A 21,091-nucleotide genomic window follows, 5' to 3' on the forward strand; every position below is an offset into this window, starting at 1 on the left:
TTACCCAACTGTAAAATGAGGTTGCTATGAGGGACACTAAGGTTTAGCTAATAATAGTGAAGCATTTTGAAATTCTTGAATTAATTAATTCTGTTTTTTTTTAAATAGATTTAATTCAAAGTAGTCTAACAGTTAACAATTAAAAAAATTACTTTAAATACATATTGCACAACCTTTGGAATTCTTGGCCTTTTTTTCTGCTTAGCATCAGGTTGAGTTTTTCTTCATTTTTTAAAAACAAAATTGGCACTACAAATCATGTGGAAAAACATCTTAGTCTGTAACTAGCAGAGTCCAATTATAAAGCTAATCTTGTGTTTAGTTTTGAGTGTACCAAATATAGTTAAATCTTATAATGCCAATAACTAAAAAAGACTGACAGATCTGTCTTCTAAATCCTAGTGGCTTCTTCTAGCAGATGCCAGTTTTTGCATTTGGGCTGACAGAGATAAATCTGCCAACTATTCAGTATATACTATAAATTCTTCCTCCTTCCACTGTCTTAAGAATTTTTTTTCCCACTACCACACAAGCAATTAAAAGCCATCTGCTCTGAACCATTGGAAATAATTTCTGAGGAATAATGCTCATTGTATACTCTTCAGGAAACTAAACAAGTTCTGTTTCCAAGAGTCATGTTATAGTAGAACAAATCTCACCAGAAAGTTTTTAAGGATAATCCCTGAGAACATGGAATAGATCAGCAGATTCATAATTACACCCACAGCGTGTAGAAGAATCCATAGCATTCCTGTTTCAGCCATCTATGTGGTGTTCGTTGATGCTTACTACAGACTTTATATTTAGTTTTCCAAAAGTAAAAGGAGGGGTGGAGGAATAAGTGAAACATGCAGTAATTTTACAGGCTTTAACATTTCTAAATCTGTATGTTTGCAAGCTCTTGGGACAATGAAAAGATATATCATAACCAGGAGTCTCTTTACTCTGAAAGACCATGCTTTTCTTATTTGTTATAGGAATGTTAGTGTACTGTTTCATCTACATTTACATTCTGTCACCTGCCACTCATTTTTCTGGACAGTGTTAAGTTTGCATAGTTTCTAAAGGTCCATACAACTCCTCAAACTAGGCTGCTTCTCCTTCATTTAAGTGCCTGCCAAGAGAATTATTCTTCTCCGGCTCGGGTGAGGATGAAGAGCAAGAATACACAGAGTGGGCTATCAAGATCAGATCCTGAAGAAGAACAAGTAGTGACTGGATTAGTCAGAGTGACCAGAATTTGAGGTTGAGTCAATGGGACTCTTCTTCTCTGTAGTAGAAAGAGTGAGGAAGAAATATAGGCATTCTAAATGGCGAATGGCTTAAGGAAGCCAAAAGGTGGAACATATGCAGTCACCCTTTCCTCAGTAAGGTTTTGCTCCTCAGACAGCTCATTCAGTGAGGAGAAGGTGTTGTCTGAATAAGAGTGCAAAAGTCTGCTAAAGAAACACAGGAGTATTTCTTCCTGCCTGAAATGTTCAAGTCTGTGAAACACAGAGTAGTTGTGGCTCTTGGCCTCCAAACTGAGACTGAGGAGTTGAATCCTGTAGCCACAATGTGGCTTATTCTGTATTGCCCAAAGTACCATGAAATGCCATTCATGCCTCTGTGGAAAACCTCATTGAGAGACTAGGGACATCTAGAAAAGGATTGCCTAATACCAATATGGCAAGTTTTGTGCACTTCCAATGGAAAATATTGCTCCTTTAGTCTACTCAAAGTAGATGTAGCAATGGTGGCCCACATCCAAGACTTCATTCTTGATGAAGGAGGACTTCCTCTACGAGGACCTTATGGATTGTAAGATTGTGCCTTACTTCAAGCTTCATCAGTTTCCACATGCTTCTCCTGGGCAGCCATTGCCTAAATTAAGGAACTGAACTAAGGTCCCAAAAGACAAAATAGTCTAGTCTGATCACCAAGTGTCCTGGTCATGTCCTTCATCACAGCCAGGAAATAGCTTTGCACTTCAGAGATATGTAGGCAAAGTAGCCACAAGGTTTGGCTCAGTCTTCTGGACAGTGAGAAAATGAATAACATGGTAACAACTCTAACTTTAAGAAGCCCAACAAACTACTCTCTGAAGTGATTTCAGGCAATTAGGTCCTAAACTAAGTCAAGAATTTCTTTTGCTAGCATCCACTGAAAGAATTCCCTAGAAAGGACACAGGTTTCAACAGAGGCAATCTTGAGGAAGATACAGCAGAGAAGGATATGTATGCCATATTTCCAACCAGCTAGTCCTATACCAGACAGCCCGATGGCAGCTAGGGTAAGCAGACCTACATAATTAGTGGTGGAATCTTTCTTTTCTAAATGGAATAGAACATGCTATATCCAACAAGTGGATTCTGGAAACTCCCCACAGAGATTACGTCCCAGACCTTGTGCTGAATTTAGCAGGTTCATATAGTCTCCCAAATCCAGGAATTTGCAGAAATGCTGCAATCTGTTCTGTGCCATAGAATACCTAATGTCAATAGAGAGTTTGGAATCTGTCCAACAGGGGAACAAAGTAGGCACTTGGTAATATATCTTTGTTGGCCCCAAGATATCAGAACAATATTGGGCTTGAAGTTCCTTAGCAAAATATTAAGTATTTGAAGTTCCACAAAGACATTTCATTCCATAGCTGCAGTAATCCCAAGGATATCATGATGTTGATAGACTTGACAAAGCCTATATGAAAATCACAGTTGATTCCTCTGCTTCTATTATGACAGACCATATCAATACAAGAACACATCTGATTGGACTCTTTTCTGCCCCCAGAGTCTTTAAGAAAGTGTGGACCTCTATAGTTTTGGTATCTATTGGTATCTATTTTAACCTATCTGGGATGACATTCTCATCAAGCCAAATGCAGGAGGGACTTGGAGCTGATTGTGGAGGCCAAGATAAAACTTCTGTTAATTCACCGATTTGTGGTTAGCTGCAAGGAAAATGCAGTCACAGTTAAAAGTTCACCAGCAAGTACTGTTATATGTCAACAAAGACAACAGGTTTCTGCCCTAAGAAGAATTCTTGAAGACCAAGAGATCTAGTGAGTCAAACACAGATGACAACAAAGGAATCAACTGTACATAATCTGCTCAGACTATGAAGTGTGGGTCTCTCATCCCCATAGATCTTTCCAAGTCCTTCTTGACACGATTGCAAAAATTCATGCTGGATCATTAGCTCCCTTCCCACTCAAACATGAAGAAGAATCTCTCCCTACTTGAGGGTATGACTACACATCAACTGGGAGATGTAGTTCCCAGCTCAGGTAGACATACATGCGCTAGCTCAGCTCGAGCTAGCGCCTAAAAATAGCAGTGTGGCAGAGGTTGGGCAGGATAGTACTCTGGCAGTGAGCCCAAGCCACTGCCCATGCTGTTGTGGACACACTATTTTTAGCATGCTAACTCTACCCAAGCTGAGGCTTGCACCTCCCAGCTGCTGTGTAGACATACCCTAACAGACTGAAGAGAAGTGGATGGGGGAAATGCAACATGTACATGGTGATTCAGGAAAGAGCAGTTAGTCCAATGCAGGACAGCAATTGCCACCGATGCCAACCTGACCCAAACTGTTCAGTCTAGGTGTGGTAGTCACAACCAGAGGGAAGTGCATCAGCTGGCTTAAACTCTGTTTGATGTTTTCTTCCAGCAACATCCGTCTCTGAGGTATTACTAGTGATACTCTTGCCAGAGATTAAGAAATCGGTCAGTTTTACTGAGAGAGAGAGAGTGAATGTTTTGCAGTCCTGACCTTTCCTAATTCTGGGGTAATTTTCAGCACAGCACGCTCAGGTTGTAAATTTAGATCACTGGTCTCCTTCAGGCAAAAGTAACTTGTGCATAGTTGAATTAGTGGTACAGTGTCTTTTTCCTACATGTTTATAGCAAAGGTAATCATTTTCAAAATTAAAAACCGGGACACTTCCATGGTGTGGTGGTGGTTCTTTTCTTTTTCTTTTTCTTTTTTTTCCTTTGGTTTAAAAGACTCCTATAAAGTGCAAAAGTACATTTCTTTAAAAAATAAAAAAAAGTCCTGGTGTTGCTGTCATCAGCTTCCTACTTGACAGCAACGTGTGTATTTACCAAGGTGGAGGATTTCCCCCCCTCATTCCTCCTCCTCCTCCCCTCCTCCAGTATCTTAGTGTTATGAATGAGTTTATCATATGACACGGAACAAGTGTTAATATTGAGTTGAGCAAAAGAACAGCTTTGATGGTGTCTACACTCATTTGACTTTCCTCTTCAAGCACTTAATCACACTGACTGTTCGTTCTCCTGGAATGTTCCTTGTAAACACAGAACAAATTCTGTTTGGTAAAGTGTCGCAGATCCACAGGATCAGTGCTATGCCCCTCGTTTTTGAACAGTCTCTAGGACATTGGTGTGCAACCTGCGATCTGTCAGGGTAATCTGCCGGTGGGCTGCAAGACCGTTTGTTTACATTGATGGTCCACAGGCACGGCTGCATGCAGCTCCCAGTGGCCACAATTCGCTATTCCCAGCCAATGCGAGCTGTGGGAATAGACTATGCAATTTAGACTCTAGCCTGGGGAATATCTTTAGATGCAAATAAGAAAGTAGAAGGTTGTTTATAAAATGCACAGCATCTGCAATGCAGAGATCCTCAATTGGTTTGTCAGAAATATTCTAAAACAGTGATACTGGGATGGAGGCTCAAGAGCTGCAAGTGGCTCTTTAACGTGTCTCCTGCAACTGTTTGCAGCACATGATGGTAAAACACTGAGGATTTAATTATTAACCAATCAGGATGCTTTTACTCTATTGATAAAATAATAATACTTGGTCAGTTATTTTGCTGTGAGAATAGCATATATACATAAAAATAGTAAATAAAACAATGAATTCCAACTCCTGTGGCTTTTTTGAATAATGTTGATGGCTGATTTGGCTCCTGAACCACTGAGGTCTGAGTGTCACTACTCTAAAAGAAATATGAGTGGTCAGGAGAAGGGGTAAATGATGGTAGCATTTTGAAAGAATACATGTTTTCTTTGCTGTGTAGGGAAATTGGTCACTGAAAAGATTCAAAATGGACCGCCAAGGTGTGACACAGGTGTTGTCCCGCTTGTCTTATATATCTGCTCTGGGAATGATGACAAGAATCTCTTCTCAGTTTGAAAAGACAAGAAAAGTGAGTGGCCCCCGATCTCTTCAGCCATCTCAGTGGGGTATGCTTTGCCCATCAGACACTCCTGAAGGAGAGGTAAGGAACTTGCGTTTTATTTCCCTCACTTTTCCACTCACCCCCAACACCCAGGGAGGCAGGCAGGCACAGTGTCTTTTGAACCAAACAGTCCTATATCAGAAGATCAGCTTTGCAGACAGTGCTATGGGGAAGAGAAATTGCCCTTCATTACCCCAAAGGGCTGACTCCACAACTCAGGTGAAGCTCCCAGTAGCACCACAAGTTCTCCTAACCCTCCTGTGAGATCAGCACTTAATTAATTGTTTTACCTACTTTGCCCTATTCTAGGATCTTTTGCAGTCTTTGGCTGATGCTTGAAGTTCAGTTTCTTCCTATACTGCTCTTCTTCTTCCCCATCCACAAAGTCATTCTTTCCTTCTTCCCTATACTCTCACTTTTTCTGTTCCCCAAGGTCTATCCCCTTTCTTTCCCACAGTGGAGGAAGGCCTGGTGCTTTTGCTCCTGGAGGTGGGACAGATAGCTGAGTTTCCCCTTTCCCAGTGCTTTCCATGCTTAGCTGAGCCTCTCTCCCAGCTCCTACTGCAGGATGCAAGGGAACACTGAGTGCCCAGCTTGCTAAGTCTCAGCATCCTGGTTACCTAAGAGCCTAGATTTGGCAGGCTACCACTGGGAGACTGGTAACTTTTTCCCTTTTAAAATTCACAAGATGGAGCTGCAAGTAAGCACTAATCCCCACCTCTGCCACAGACTTTCTGTGAGACCTGGAGTAAATAATTGACTCTTTCTGTATGTTGGTTCCCAGTCTGTAAAATGGGAATAATTATTTGTTTTACCTATTTAGATGTTAAGCTCTGTGGAGCAGTGACTGTTTCTTTCTATGTGCCTACAGCACATTACACAATGGAGCTCTGAATCTTGGCTGCTGCCTCTAAGTATCACTGTCCTAATTTAAAAAAAAATAAAAAAAGGTTGAAGGGGGCATATTCAGAGACACTATTGTCTATTCCTCCACTTCAAGTGAAGAGCTAAGGGACATGGGGATGTGCCGTCTGATCCCCAACACAGTCCTCTCTCATTGCACTCTTCACTTCTTGTTATGGTAGATATCTTTTTGGCTGAGGTGAGCTGAATGGGACTCTATATGGAGCTCTTCATCTGGATTTGCAACAGAATGACCTCAGGCATTGTCTTCTCTTTGGAAGCTCATCTTGCTCCCCCTACCAGCCAGGGCTGAAGGGTCCAAAGAGTCTTAAGCTCTTATCCCTTTATGCTGTAAATGGATGTGTCTTACTACTGTGAGATTGCCATGTCAGCCTGAGCCTTAGACTTTCAGAGAAGAGGTTATTGTAAATAATTTGTGAATATTACAGAAACTGCTGTAGTTAGTGAAGAAATTTTTCTTCACTAATTCTTAATGCAACAAAATCGTAAAACTATCTCGCCAAACCATTGATAGTGGGAGTAAATTGTTTTGATACAGTGCCTGATGGGAGTGCTGGACTTTCCAGCACTAGAAGATAAGCAGGATGAACCATTTGCATTAAATAGGTGAAGTGATTTGCTGAAATGTCCAAGTATTATATAATTTAAGATGTTTATTTTCTTAAAGCTTACTTTGTGGCATATGGGATGTCAGATACCTTCATGTGGACAAAACAGCTTTTGTTATGATTCCTTTAAAAGCTGCCATTTTAGCACTGTACTTTTTTTTTTATATTGATTACAATGAATAATATGAACATACATTTGGCATCCTAACAAGTTATTGTCACATTGGTTAATTCTAATTTTACCAGTGAAATCCTAATCTTAAATACATAAAAAACAGACCTACATATAGGATAAAAGAACAGATGAGTTTTCAGCCATACTAAAGGCCTATATTACATATTTTCAAATTCTTTAATAATGCTGAGTCATTTTTTTCAATTGTATTTCTTTAAATGATGCATTATTCTATTTCAGAGTAACTTTTACATGGAGAGATAAATAAGGTCTATTTTATATCTTATAGTTTAGCACTTTTCAAAATAAAATTTGATCTCAGTAGGAATTAAAATAGTTGCATATATCTTGTATTTTACATAATTTAATACTACTACACTGTAATAGTTTGAAAAATAGCTGCAGCTTTGCAGTCACACTTTTAGAATTCAAAATTGAAGATTTTGAATTTAAAAACATAGAATTTCAGTGTGATGATTAGAATGTACTTTCTATTTTTTTTTTTTTTCTTCTCAGATTCTTTTGTAAGCCATTTTTTCTTAGAGGGAATTATTTTGTATTCAACCTCATTTCTATCACTTATGTTGTAAAACAGGTTGTATGTACTTACAGAATTATGTTACAAACTGCACTGTTTTTAATATCAGTATATATGCTTTGGAATAACTTGTTCATATTTGTTTTTTAGGCTTGTGGTTTGGTTAAAAACCTAGCTCTGATGACTCACATTACTACGGATATGGAAGATGGCCCGATTATTAAATTAGCCAGTAACCTTGGAGTAGAAGATGTAAACTTACTATGTGGAGAAGAACTTTCATATCCAAATGTGTTCCTTGTCTTCCTTAATGGTATGTAACTTCCCATCAGTCTTGCTACATCTTGACACAGATATAGGGGGGGCAAACTTTAAAAATTGTTCAGCATCTTTTCTTATCACAATCAAGTGCAGATGCAGTTTTTCATGTACCAATTTCAAGTGCAAATGTTTTGATATCTACTTGACTGCTCCTACCGATAGAGTTGACCGTCCAAATGATGGCATTTAGTCATCTGTAGTTGTTGTTTATGCCCTAAAAATTATGACCACAGTTCATTGTGGCTGCAGAATTTCTGGCACAAAACTGGAGGCTGTGTTAAAGCCGCCTTAAATATTGGCTCTTAAATGGTACCTAACAGTACTGTATGAAACATGCACACGGACACGCTTTTAATTCCACACCGATTGTGATATTATCTGGAATGTAATGCTATGCAGGGTTTGAAGTCCTAATTTTTATTTTGTTATAAAGTTAGCATTACTGTCCTCTTGAAAAATATTTTTATCTTTGTTGGGGAGAACTCCCATCCTAGAATCATAGAAATGTAGGGCTGGAAGGCACCTAAAGAGGTCATCTAGTCCACCACCCTCAGCACTCCCTACACCATCATGGGTAGTTACAAAAATTCACCTAGGAGAATAGGCCAGCTTCTTTCTTTTTTGCTCATTGGGTGGACATGTGTCTTTAAAAAATGCATATTATGCATATACACATTGACTTGAAGTCTGTTGTCTAAATCCTCATTTAATATTATATCAGTCTCACCATTTGTGATACTAACAGATTAAAAGGTATGAAATAAAATTTGCTCTTTGTCATTCAATAACCACTTTTCAGACATCCAGTATTTGGTCTCTTTTGGTAACAAAAAGGCCTCATTTACATTTTGAATTCAGAGTTTAGAAGATGGAGATAAACAAAAGATTTTTTTGTTTTTGTTTTTTGTACCCTGTCCCTCTCTCCAGAAAAGATTCCTCAAGAAGTAAAATGACTTTCTTTGCTTTTCTGTGTGTGTTTTGTAAAGGCTAATGAACCATGCACATGTTACACTTCACCTAGATTATAAATGGGGTTTTATAACAGAAATGCTGACTCATTTACTTTTCCTAGTTCACAGCTTCTGTGGAATATGGTAGCAATGTCTTTTGCAGAGATAAGTAGCATTCCTAAAAATAGAAAATACACAATTAAATGAGAGCAAAAGACTTTCACTATTAAATCTACAATTTTGCTTTTTTCAGTGCTTAAAAATTTGACTTGCAGACCACTGACACGTTAGATTTGAACCAGTGACCTACAAAGAAAAAGGGGTCCCTATCCCATTACCAATCTCTAGCTATTGTTTGTTCATTTTAAAAAAAAAACTGCTCTGAATTCCAAGTACCTGCACCATTTCTTTTTATGTTCTATGATGATCTCAATTCTGCTAGGTCTTTAAAAGTACATTTTTACGCTATTGTCTGCAGAGATGATGACAAAATGCTTATGTCCATCCTTATTCAGCAAAGCAGTTAACATGCATGCTAAAAGCTTTGCTAAATATGAATGATTTGTTGAATTGGGTCTTAAAAAGGAAGTTCTAGTGCTATTGTGTGCGGTTACCTTAATGTAAATATTTGGGTGTGGGAGAATGTTAATTTCTTAAGTCGTCATAAATATTTCTGGGTTAGTCCGTCCCACGTACACTTGCCAAAGAGCTCTTGAGTTCGAGTCTTCAGAAACTTTACCTACCTGTACATGAAAAGGCTAATTTTGTAGGCATACTGAATAGGAATTCATTAAAATGAAACTGGAATGAGCACATCATTTTTTGTTCAAGATGCTGTGGAGAAGTTGATAGAAATATATTGGTAGAGTTGGTAGACAATTTTTGAATGAAACTGTTTCTATGGAAAAGTAGATATTTTGTGAACAAACAAAAATTATTGTGGAAAGTGTCTGTGTTCCTTGAAATAAAGTGGTGGTGGTTTTTTGTTTGTTTTTTGTTTTTGTTTTGTTGGAGGAAAAACCTAAAATTTTCAGACAAAACCAAAATATTTTGGGGGTTTTGACTTGAGAATGTTCTGGTTTCTTGATGAAAAGCTGGAATTTTTCAGGTATGTCTACCAAGCAATGGGGAGTGAGTCTCCCAGCCCAGGTAGACAGACTCATGCTAGCTCTGCTCAAGGTAGCATGCTAAAGATAGCAGTGTGGACGTTACAGCCCGGGTGGTGGCTCAGGTTAGCTGCCTGAGTCCAAGCTCAGATGGCTAGCCAGAGCTACTGCCCTTGCTGCAATGCCCACATAGCCTTGCTTGAGCTACCGCACTAAAGATAGCAAACTCTGGTTTGTCTCTACTCAGCATGGGAGGCTCATTCCCAGCTGCAGCGTAGACTCACCTTATAGGTATTTCCTGTCACATTTAAGAAGGGAAGGAGCTAATAAAACATTAATCATAAAATGTTCATTTTCTTGAACAGGTAACATCCTTGGTGTCATTCGAGACCATCCGAAACTAGTTCACACGTTTCGGCTAATGCGGCGAGCAGGTTATATCAATGAATTTGTTTCAATCTCCACGAATCTTGCCGACAGATGTGTCTACATTTCCTCTGATGGAGGAAGATTGTGCAGGTAAACTTCTGTGATGACTGGGTGACTAGCCAGACTGGTAAGGGATTCTGTCACTGTCTGCCCTGCCCCTGTAACCTTTGGGGCCTCTGTGCTGTGCAGCTATGGCTCAGGTCTCTAAACCAGTAACCTACCCACAGCATAAGGTCTCACCCCCTAGGCTCTTGCAGGATGACACCAACAGTCCTTTCAGTCCCAAGACTCCCCAAATTCATCCTCCCTGAGTTCTTAATTACCAGACACTTGAACTGTTCCTCTCGGATTTGTTACTCCCAAGGTATGAAACCAGCCCCCCAGATACCAGCTTGCTTTGGCATGCATATTCCACGCTGTTTACACACCAGAGACCTGCTTGGGGTGAAAATCAACAAAACATTTAATAGAAAAAACACAGCTTCAAAGATCAACTAATAAGGGAGAGCAAACACGCACAAGTAATACAGAAAATAAACATAAAGATGCAACATTAGACTTTACACTTCCTTATTAGACAAAATCTCTTTTCTAATATAAGTTGCCTATTTCCTTAACCGTTTCTCAGCATACCCCCTAGCTATAGGAAGGATCCAGTGTTCATGGACAGCCTTCCTGCTCTAGACTCCCCCCCCCCCACCCCCCAAAATTCTGGATTTAAAAACTTAATTCCCAAGTCTGTTTTAAAAAGATACCCTCCTCATCCATGATGACTCATGGTTATTCAGTGTGGGGAAAATTCCCTTTTGGCTTGATAGCCAGGATGTCTCCATGTTGTCTCATTAACTCTGGTAGTCCATCATTGTTTCGTCTCAAGTTGGACAATGAATGGTTACTTGAAGCTGGTTTCATGTAAACATCTGGCTTGGGGAGATCCCCTCCCTGCCTCACTACTTACTCCAACTACAGCAGAACAGTTTTAGTACAGATTATGAGCACAGTTTTCTATATTCATAAATACATAGATTCATAACCACATTCCATATGTTTATCTCCTAATGCAGTGGTCCCCAACCTTTTCGTTTGGCGGGCACCAGACGAAGGACTGTGGTGGCGGTCGAGCATCTGCCAAAATGTCGCCGAATTTCTGCGGCATTTCAGTGGCGACGCCTCTCGATGACGTCGCTTGTCAGCGGCAAGCGGCATCATTGAGAGGCGTCGCCGCTGAAATGCTGCCTAAATTTGGCGGCATTTCAGCGGATGCTCAACCGCCAGCCAGGACGCGGGAGCATTTAGATGCCCGGTGCCTGTGGGCACCACGTTTGGGGACCCCTGTCCTAATGACTATCAAGTTCAGAACATTACGAGCTTTCACAAGACCTTACTTGTATACTTTGCATACTGTATTATTGTAGTATAAATCGTTTAGTTCACCTGCTCACTTTGGGGATTTAAATCTTTTGTTCTCCCCTTGGGGTATCTGGACCCTGATTGTCACAACTTCTCACCAAAAATCTTTCTAAAGAACGTAACTTAATTATCCATTACATATTGTGTGTCTTTTAGGCTCAGGTTTCAAAGTTGCCTATGGGGTTTTAGGCACACAATCCCCATTCCATTTCAGTGGGCTTTGAGGACCTCTAGCTCCTTTGAAAGTCTCAGCCTTAATGTAGGATAAATGTGCAATTGAGTAAATGAAGATTAAAAAACAAGCTGCTGCTCGAATAGATGACTCTGAACAGAAGTGAAAACAAAGTAAAAATATCCCTCGTACCACCCAAGGAAATAAAACGTTAGCAACTTTGGTATGAGTATATTTGAAATACTGTCACTTTTCTTCTTTTTTTTTTTTTCTGTTTTTATAAGAAATGCACAGGTCGCAGTCCTGCAGCAAGATGTGCATAAGTACCCATAAGGTACCCTGTTGTCCTCAGCATCACATTGCAGGATCAGGGCTTTATTTTAATTGTAACTAGTTATTTTGAAATAAGTTGATCTCCTTTGGGGTCAGCAGCCTTTCAGCAGCGGTGCACCGAGTCTTCATTTATACACTCTAATTTAAGGCTTCGCGTGCCAGTAATACATTTTAACGTTTTTTAGAAGGCCTCTCTATAAGTCTATAATATATAACCCAACTACTGTTATATGTAAAGTAAACAAGGTTTTCAAAATGTTTCAGAAGCTTTACTTAAAATGCAGATCTTATCAGTTTAGTGTGATCCTTGCCCTTGCTTTTCCTTGCTGAGTTTTCCAATGTCAGGCATATATTTGGATACTTTAAGCTGCACACAGGCTTCTGAGTGGTCACTTGAAATCTGTCAGAAAATTCTGATTCCGGTTCCTGCTTGTACTTTCCAACCTCATCGACATTGACAGCGCAACGTGTCGATAGCTCTTTTATGAGTTGGGAATAGCGGAAAGTAGAAGTTTGAATATCCCTGGAAAAAACTGTTAGTTTCACAACAAATGCTTTGCAGGCTTCATAAAGATCCAGAACTGTAGCCCTGCACCCTGGAGACAGAGGTTGAGTTCATTTAGGTGAGCGATGATATCAGTTAAAAACATGAGCTTACACAGCCATTTGTCATCATCCAGGTTGGGGTAGTTTTGCTCTTCTTCCGACAAAAAGGCCTTGATTGCATCAAAACAGTTTACAAAGTGCACCAAAACTTTGCCATGACTTAGCCACCAAATGTTGCTGTGAAGTGGGATGTCGTTATAAGCTCTGTCCATCTCTTCTAGCAGTGCTTGAAATCGTCTGTGAGTCAAAGCAGATTGAGCAACAAGGAAATTCACAATTCGCACCACTGTATTCATCTTATTATTAAGCTCTGAATTAGAAATTTTAGCACACAGGTTTTCTTGATGGATGATACAGAGACATTTGACTGTCGGATGGCCAATTTGATTTTCAAGTAACTTTACAAATCCCTTCTGTTTTCTGACCATGGCAGGAGCACCATCTGTTGTCACACAATATTCTTCTGATGTCAACTCCTCATTGTTCAAAATGGTTTACAAAACTTTCCAGTATGTATATCTTCCCCCTTTGTTGTGCCAAGCAGGGGTTTTAGGCAACAAAGTTCCTCCTGGATTTCATTGGAAGCATAGCATCTTGCATCAACTGCCAAATATGGAACGTCGTTTATAGCCACACTCTCAACTGCAACACTAAACACTGCTGTGTCTTTCAATGCAGTCGTCTGCTTTTCCTTAATGTTTTCTGCCATTTCACTTATGCGTCTCAACTGTTCTGGCAGAAATGGGCGGTTCTTTTATTCTAGATATGATTATATCTTTATTTGGCAAATCATTGAACAAAAATCTCCGAACTGCTGAGAAAAACTTCTTCTTTTATATATATTCCCCATCTGTAAATGGCTTTCTGTTTTTAGCAATGCACTGTGCAATCTTATAACTTCCTTCTGTAGCTTGATTTTTACTGAAACTTAAGCTTTTAAAAACACTACTTTGCTTCTCATAGGCTGCTACTGCCTTTTTGATTGATTTCAGTCTTGTCTGCTTCGAGAAGTTTTCTCCTGCTTCGTTTCAAGATGTCGTCAAACACTTGATGTGTGACAAACAACACTTTCATAACAGAAAGCACAAATAGCACGGTCCTTCTTTTCAATAAACCCAAATGCATCTGTCCAAGCAGGCTGAAATGATCAGACATCTAGCTTCACTTTCTTAAGAGCTGCCATTTTGTCAAATGTTCCCTTCAACTCTCAGTGGGGAAAAAAATGACGATAGAAGGCAGGCACAAGGTCAGATGCAATGTGGTCTGAGATAAGCAATTTTAAGATGGGGGTGCTGAGGTGTACCCCCTCTTCCCTTGTGTGCAGCCCTCACTGTCCCAGGCTGGGAACAGTGGGCCACAGCAGGGAGGCTGAAGAGCAGTGATCCAAGGCCAGGAGAAGAGCCCAGGGTGGCCTGCAGGGACTCCAGGCCAGAAAGCAGGCTGAGCAAGGCTGGAGATCTAGACCTGGGCTGGCAGGAGGTCAGCAACTGGAACCCCAGATTGGCAGCTGAGGTGAGTGAGCTGGCCCCGGTGGGGCTGAGCAGGGCCGCAGGCCTGGACCCTGTCTGGAAGGGCGCCTGCGCAAGGTAAGTGGGGCTGCCATGGGGGGGACCCTGGCTGGCAAAGAGCTAGCAGCAGGAATCCCAGAGTGGCTGCAGACTGAGTGGCTCAGCCCACCGTAGCTCTGGGGTTTCAGCCGTGGGCACCTGCCAGCTGGGGTCTCAGCCCCCTGCCAGCTTGGGGTTCCTTTCCCCAGGCCAGCAGTGGGTGCTGAGTGGGACTGGCAGAGGGTACCTGGCTGTCAGGAGCGGGCACCAGAGCGGCAGCAGGCTAAGCAGCTCAGCCCGCCCTGTGTGCCATTAAAAATTGGCTCGTGTGCCACAGGTTGCCGACACCTGGGCTAGATAAAGGTGTCGAAGGGATGTACTTATTTGCTTTCATTAGAAGAAAACATGTCACACTATTTTGACTTATTTCTGTAGTTCCCATTTGACAAACATAAACCAAAAACGTTTCTGCCGCGAGAAGCTTACAATTTACATTTGAAAGAAAGCACTTGAATTCAACACACAACAATGTGCTAGGGAAGGGAGAGAGGTGGGTTGCCAAAACAAGCTGGGGCAGGAAGACAGGGACAAGAACGTCTTACAGAAAGGTAACAATGTTTTGAGACTGTAAATAGCTATAGTAATTTTAGTTCAAATACATATTATTCATGTAACGGTGGTGCCTAAAGACCCTCTCACATCAGAGCCCCCTTATGCTAGGTACTTCCGTACATAATAAAAGGTGTTCCCAGCTCCAAAGAGTTTAGGGTCTAAAAGACAAGGCACAACAGAGGGGTGAACAAACAAGAAGGGAGGGCAGAGAGAGGATGAGGTAATAATACAAGCACAGTTTAGCTTGGGCTAACTGTGACTTACCTATGAACTGTGCACAATCAGCAGCAGTACTCATGCCTAAAAGTGGCAATCACCTTGTCTAGTAGTGGTAGCTTTCTTTTAAAAACCAAACATGGTGGCTGATACAATTTGAGGCTTTCCAAAGCCTCAAAAATCATTCCATCATCAGTAGGTTTGTGAGCCAGCAATAAGTCAGACCTGTCAGGGATGGTTGAGTAGTATCCGCAGACAGGAATGAACTCCAAAGGCAGAGAAATTAACTCTCCAATTCAAACACTACGAGTACAAATCAAACTTCAGATCTAGCGGGCCGGCAAAACCATCTGATCTGTGTTCCAACTAAAAAAAGGCAACATCAAGTGAAATAATGTGGATGTCCAAGAAAACTTACCCAGTTCGTTTTCCTGTGAGGTTTTTTTCCCTTTGCAATTGTTCATATCCTCCTCTTAACAATTTAAAAGTGCTCATTAGCCCTCAGACAGTTATTTGGACTTCAGAGCAGACTGCACAAGTATCTTGTACTTATTTGCTGCACTCTGCAAGAGCAACTTGTCCAAATAGCAACAGCCCTTGACGTTTTGATCTTGCATGCCATTCTTTGTGTCAGTGTTTCCTCGTGGTGGTGAAGCTTCCAGAGATTCATGTGCTGCTAAAAGTTATAGATTAATCTACTGCAGCACATAGTGAATGGTCTTTGTATTTTATATCATTTTAGGTAACGGTTAGTAGCAAAATGTGTCCTATTCAAACTTAAATATATATTTGTTGAGCGCTGATTGTGCTCAGCGCTGAACAAAATACTGATATGTAAACACCCCCTCTCAAGGAGCTTACAACTATTTTTAGTCTGGTACTGTTGAGACAAATATATTTCAAAGCAACCAATTTAATAATTTTGTAGATTAAATGTATCTACTTCAAATGTAGTTCTAAACTTTATTGTATTATGTCATATGTATCTTTTAAAAGTAACATTTGTTTATACTCTGTGGGGAAGTTGTATGATGCATAGATTTCTTGCACTGGTAATATAAAATTCAGATTTAAAACAATCCAAGTTAATGGCCTGGCTAATTATAGCTGCATAAATACATTAACTAAATGGCAGATAAATCTATTTACACTTCTACTTCTTTTAAATGAGTACCGTGTTTAAGATGATGTGTACTTCTACGTCTGCACTTGGTTTCCAAAAGTGGATTTACAAACTAGCTGTCATATGCATTGAAGTTACCTTTAATTTATATTTATATTAATTCTGTGTATATCCACTCCAACATTGCTTTTTCCAATTTAGACCCTATATAATTGTAAAGAAGCAAAAACCTGCAGTTACAGACAAGCATATGGAAGAACTTGCTCAGGGATACAGGTAAATTACTCAACAGGACTGTCTGGCCCCCACTCCTCTCCATCTGTAAACGTAATAACAATATGCCTTGACTGAATTAAGAGCTCTATTGTGATATTGCAATGCTGGTTAGATGTTTATGGGAGAAGTCTGCTCTCACATCTGAATGAAGAATCAGAATAGCAGATATGTTCTGCTTTTTAAATCGAATACAAAAAAGTCATGACTCTTCTTCTGCTATTGATTTGAGGTTGTGATATGTGGTTATTAGAATAAATGTATAACCTAAATTTTTTAAAAGCAACTAGTGACTTCTGGTGCCTGATTTGAGACCCCTTAGAGAGTCTTTCAGTAAATGCTGAGCACCCGCTGTCTGAAAATCAGGCACCTTTTAATCATGTGTGAGAGCTTGGGCTCTCAGAAATTGAGGCATTAAAAATCACTGATCACTCTTGAAAGAGTACACACATGTCTGAGAGAGACAGTGTATAATATATATATTTATACATATATAAGCATCTCAGTTCAGTTTCTAATCAGTTTTGCAAAATCATGAAAATTTGTTAGTCCATCCACAAAATATACTTACCTTTATGATATGATGAAAATATTAAAGCTATTTTAAAAAAGAATCCCCCTGAAGCAAACAAGTAAGATTGTTTTGTCTGCTTTAGATATTTAGAGAGAATTTTCTCTCAGATCTGTGTAACTCGGTGCAGATAAGGACCACTTGTTTAGTTTGCTTTCCTTACAAAAGTCCATTCCTTTTAGTAACTTTAACTTTATTTTTGCATATGAATAAAATGTTTCTCAGTGTGTGCCTTTTTTGGCAATTACAGGAATTTTGAAGATTTTTTGCATGAAGGCCTAGTTGAATATTTGGACGTGAATGAGGAAAATGACTGCAACATTGCACTGTATGAACATACAATTACTAAGTAAGTGTACATTCAGACTAAATACTGGTACAATAAAAATATGTATATTATAGCCTTCTTCCTTTCTGTTCTCTGAAATGTAAGTTCATTAACTAAGTTTAAGGCCCTACCAAATTCACAGCCATGAAAAACGTCATGGACTATCAAATCTGGTCTTTTGTGTGTTTTTACCCTATCCTATGCAGATTTCATGGGGGAGACCAGTGTTTCTCAAATTGGGGATCCTGTCCAAAAGGGAGTTGCAAGGGGATCAGAAGGCTATTTTAGAGGGGTTGTGATATTGCCACCCATACTTTTGTGCTGCTTTCAGAGTTCAGTGACCGGAGAATGGTGACTGTTGGCTGGGCACCAAGCTTTGAAAGCAGCACCCCACCAGCAGCAGCGCAGAAGTAAGGGTGGCAATACCATACCATGCCACCCTTACTTCTGCACTGCTGCCTTCAGAGCTGGATGGCCAGAGAGTGGCAGCTGCTGACTGAGGGCCCAGCTCTGCAGGCAGCACTGCATAGGTAAGGTTGGCAATACACACTATGACACACCAGGCCATCCTTACTTCTGTGCTGCTGCTGTTGGCAGTGGCTCTGCCTTCAGAACTGGGCTCCCAGCCAGCAGCTGCCACTCTCCAGCTGCCCAGCTCTGAAGGCAGCACCACCACCAGCAGCAGCGCAGAAGTAAGGGTAGAAGCACCACAAACCCCTCTACAATAATCTTGTGGACCCCTGCACCCCCCACCTCCTTTTTGGGCCAGGACCCCTACAATTACCATGAAATTTCAGATTTAAATAGCTGAAGTCATGAAATTTATTATTTTTTAAATTCTATGACCATGAAATTGACCAAAATGGACCATGAATTTGGTAGGGCCTTAATTATGTTGTGATGTTGCTGTTTCCACACCAAGCTCTTGCTTATGCTTATAACAGTATACAAGTAGGAGATAATAGAAGCTTAGGAAACAATTTGTGATTACACCAAACCTAAATCATCTATGAGATAGTCACAAATAAGTGAATTTAGTGTTTGATTTTTTTGTGAGAAATTAAGTTTATAAATTCTAACCCACAAAAACATGGAATATGTGATTTTTATCAGAGAGAGTTTTTCATGATCTCTTATACTCATAATTGGCCAAACCATTAAATAATTATGCAGGTCATCCAAACCACTCCTGATAAAACTTTTATACCGCACCATTATGCATCCTGTTATACTCTGGAATGTCCTTAGAGAGCTTTTAACGGGGTGTTTTTTGTTTTTGTGTTTTGTTGTGTGGTGTGTTTTTGTGTTTTTAAATCCATCCACATCTGAGGCCAGGCACCATGTTTCTGTACTTCAGAGTTTCTAGACCGTGATTGCCTATTTGTGGCCAAAGAGCACGAAAATTAAAACAACCTTCTTTCCATACTACTAATTCACACTTTTTCTCAGGCTTTTATTGAGCTGAGAATATCCTATTGACTCAAAAACCAGGTCTAATATATCCCAAGTTACCTCTCTGAAACATCTTTGTCATATACGCTGCATGATTTTTACAGTTCTTCAAGGGTATGTCTACACTGCAATATAAGACCAGGGTTAGTGGGACTCTAGTCAGTGGGCCCATGTTAGGGAACCTTGAGCTTGAGCATCTATGTTGTATTTTAACCCTGAGGTTAAGAATTTTCTGAGGCTTACTCAAACCTTGGGTTCTGGCATCCACACAGCACCGCACAGACCTGAGTCAAAGTAACCATGTCCCAGAGTCTGTACTGTGACTGGAGGGGGTTGGAATGGATCACACTGAGAATGCCATGCTCAGAGCAAACTGCAAGAAACAGGGCAGATAGTACCCAATAACTGGTGGTTTATTCTTTAATTAGATTCACCACGCCAGTAACAAAAGGTCTTCTGCAGCACCACACTGATTAACCAAACAGGATCCCCTCTAGGCATTCCAGCCTTTGGCTCCCATCCCAACAATCAGGTCTCATATAGAAATTGGTAATTGAAAACCCAATTCACCATATGTGAGGTTCTACTAATCCCAAAGGATCAGTCAGACACTTACCATCACGTCAATATTTATCTCAGATCTTATCCAAATATCATGATGTCATCCAATCCATAGTAAACTAACTAAAGATTTATGAATAAAAGAAAAGAATAGTTATAAATGGTTAATAGATCATATATACATACAAACGATTGCGAAGTCCTTATATCAGGTTTGTAGCAGTGATGGAATAAACTGCTGGTTTTTAAAAATTGCTCTGTTAACTTCCAAAAGATTGGGAGATCCTCAGTCCATAGTTCAAAATACTCTTTTTAATTGAAAAACCACAGTCCAGAGAATTGGAGCAGGAAAATGGCGAAATGGAGATGTCTTTTATCCTCTGCCATGTGCATGGAAATTTACTGTTCCAAACAAAGCCCACAACCCCTGTATATGAAAAGTTACTGACAAAGATGGAGGCCTAGATCACATTTTTCACATCACATGCCCTTAAATGTTTTGATAAATCATGGGTGGCCATTGGTTCCTTGCTGTTTTAAGCATTTGCAGGAAGACTTATTGAAGAGCTGATCTCCTTTAATGGCCTGTCACCACCTGAATGGTCCATCCACAATCGAATGGTTCATCAACACTGGTGTGGTTAGATGGGATGTAAAACTACCTTGAGGATGTCAGCCAAGAACAAAACACATGTTTGAGATACAAATACATAGCAAATATTCATGAAGTCAGGTGCAAAGATGATACATGCATATAAACAAGATTATCATACTTAGCAGATAATTAACGGAAAAGTTGTACCTTACGTGACCTACTTTGTATAAGACTTGTTGCAGTTGTAAAACTCTGGTAGCAACAATGATATAAATGGTCATCTTCAATTATACATCATCACACACATGCATCCCCCCCGAAATGTGGCCTCTCTAGCCCTAGGAACATAGTGTACTGTGGGAAAACTTTACTGCTTGAGTGGTTTGCTCTTCGTTGCAAGCGCCAGTAATTCTCTGACAGTGTGCTTACAGAGCAGTGATCAGAACAGAATGGGCTACTGCTGGCCTGAGCATCTGCCGTTTGCTGGAGGTGGGGCTTCTGTTTTCAATAGAGTGCATTGCAGATTGTTGGTTAGAGAGAACTAAGGAAGCTCTCACATGGAATTGTGGGATTCTTCCAGATGACCCCGAGGACCTGAGTCAAGCGGGGCTGCATCTACACTGCATAGCAATAGGGCTCAGACCCTGGGTCCTGGTTTGACTCGAGCTTGGACCCTGTGGACCATGGGGACCGTTGGTCTGAACCCTGGGTTAGTGCAGTTGCAGTGTAGACACAAGGGGAGTTAGCCGTGAGCCTGGGCTTACATTGCAGTGTAGACATACCTCAAAAGTCCTATGGCCTGATCCAACCACCACTGAAGTCAGTGGAGAGACTCACGTTGATTTCAGGGGAGCTGGATCAAACCCCTGGTGTCTTCCACCTTTGCCAAATGAAACAGTCATTCCATCAATTAATTGCATTGCTGTTGTTTGTGCCCTTTCACTTTAACAAGTTGCTCTGGGGGACTCTTGGCTGATTTCCTGAGTGCATCAGCAAAGATCAGGACAAAAGGAACATATTACTACTTATGGCAAAGTTAATTGCCTTCAGATCA

General features: G+C 40.4%; 1 protein-coding gene across 9 annotated transcripts in view; it reads left to right on the forward strand.

The window, feature by feature from the left end:
- Positions 1-21,091, forward strand: part of POLR3B (RNA polymerase III subunit B) — a 123,701-nt gene that overhangs the window by 44,777 nt on the left and 57,833 nt on the right. For all 9 annotated transcript variants that reach the window (XR_003998093.1, XM_030544965.1, XM_030544940.1 and 6 more), the window contains exons 14-18: positions 5,026-5,226; positions 7,583-7,745; positions 10,175-10,328; positions 16,459-16,533; positions 17,352-17,450. Coding sequence is in view for 8 of the 9 variants with exons in the window: in XM_030544965.1 (XP_030400825.1) it covers positions 5,026-5,226; positions 7,583-7,745; positions 10,175-10,328; positions 16,459-16,533; positions 17,352-17,450 (692 nt within the window). In the remaining variant the exon portion in view is untranslated. The remainder of the gene's footprint in view (positions 1-5,025; positions 5,227-7,582; positions 7,746-10,174; positions 10,329-16,458; positions 16,534-17,351; positions 17,451-21,091) is intronic.

Source organism: Gopherus evgoodei, chromosome 1 (assembly GCF_007399415.2).
Source record: "Gopherus evgoodei ecotype Sinaloan lineage chromosome 1, rGopEvg1_v1.p, whole genome shotgun sequence".
Lineage (NCBI taxonomy): Eukaryota > Metazoa > Chordata > Testudines > Testudinidae > Gopherus > Gopherus evgoodei.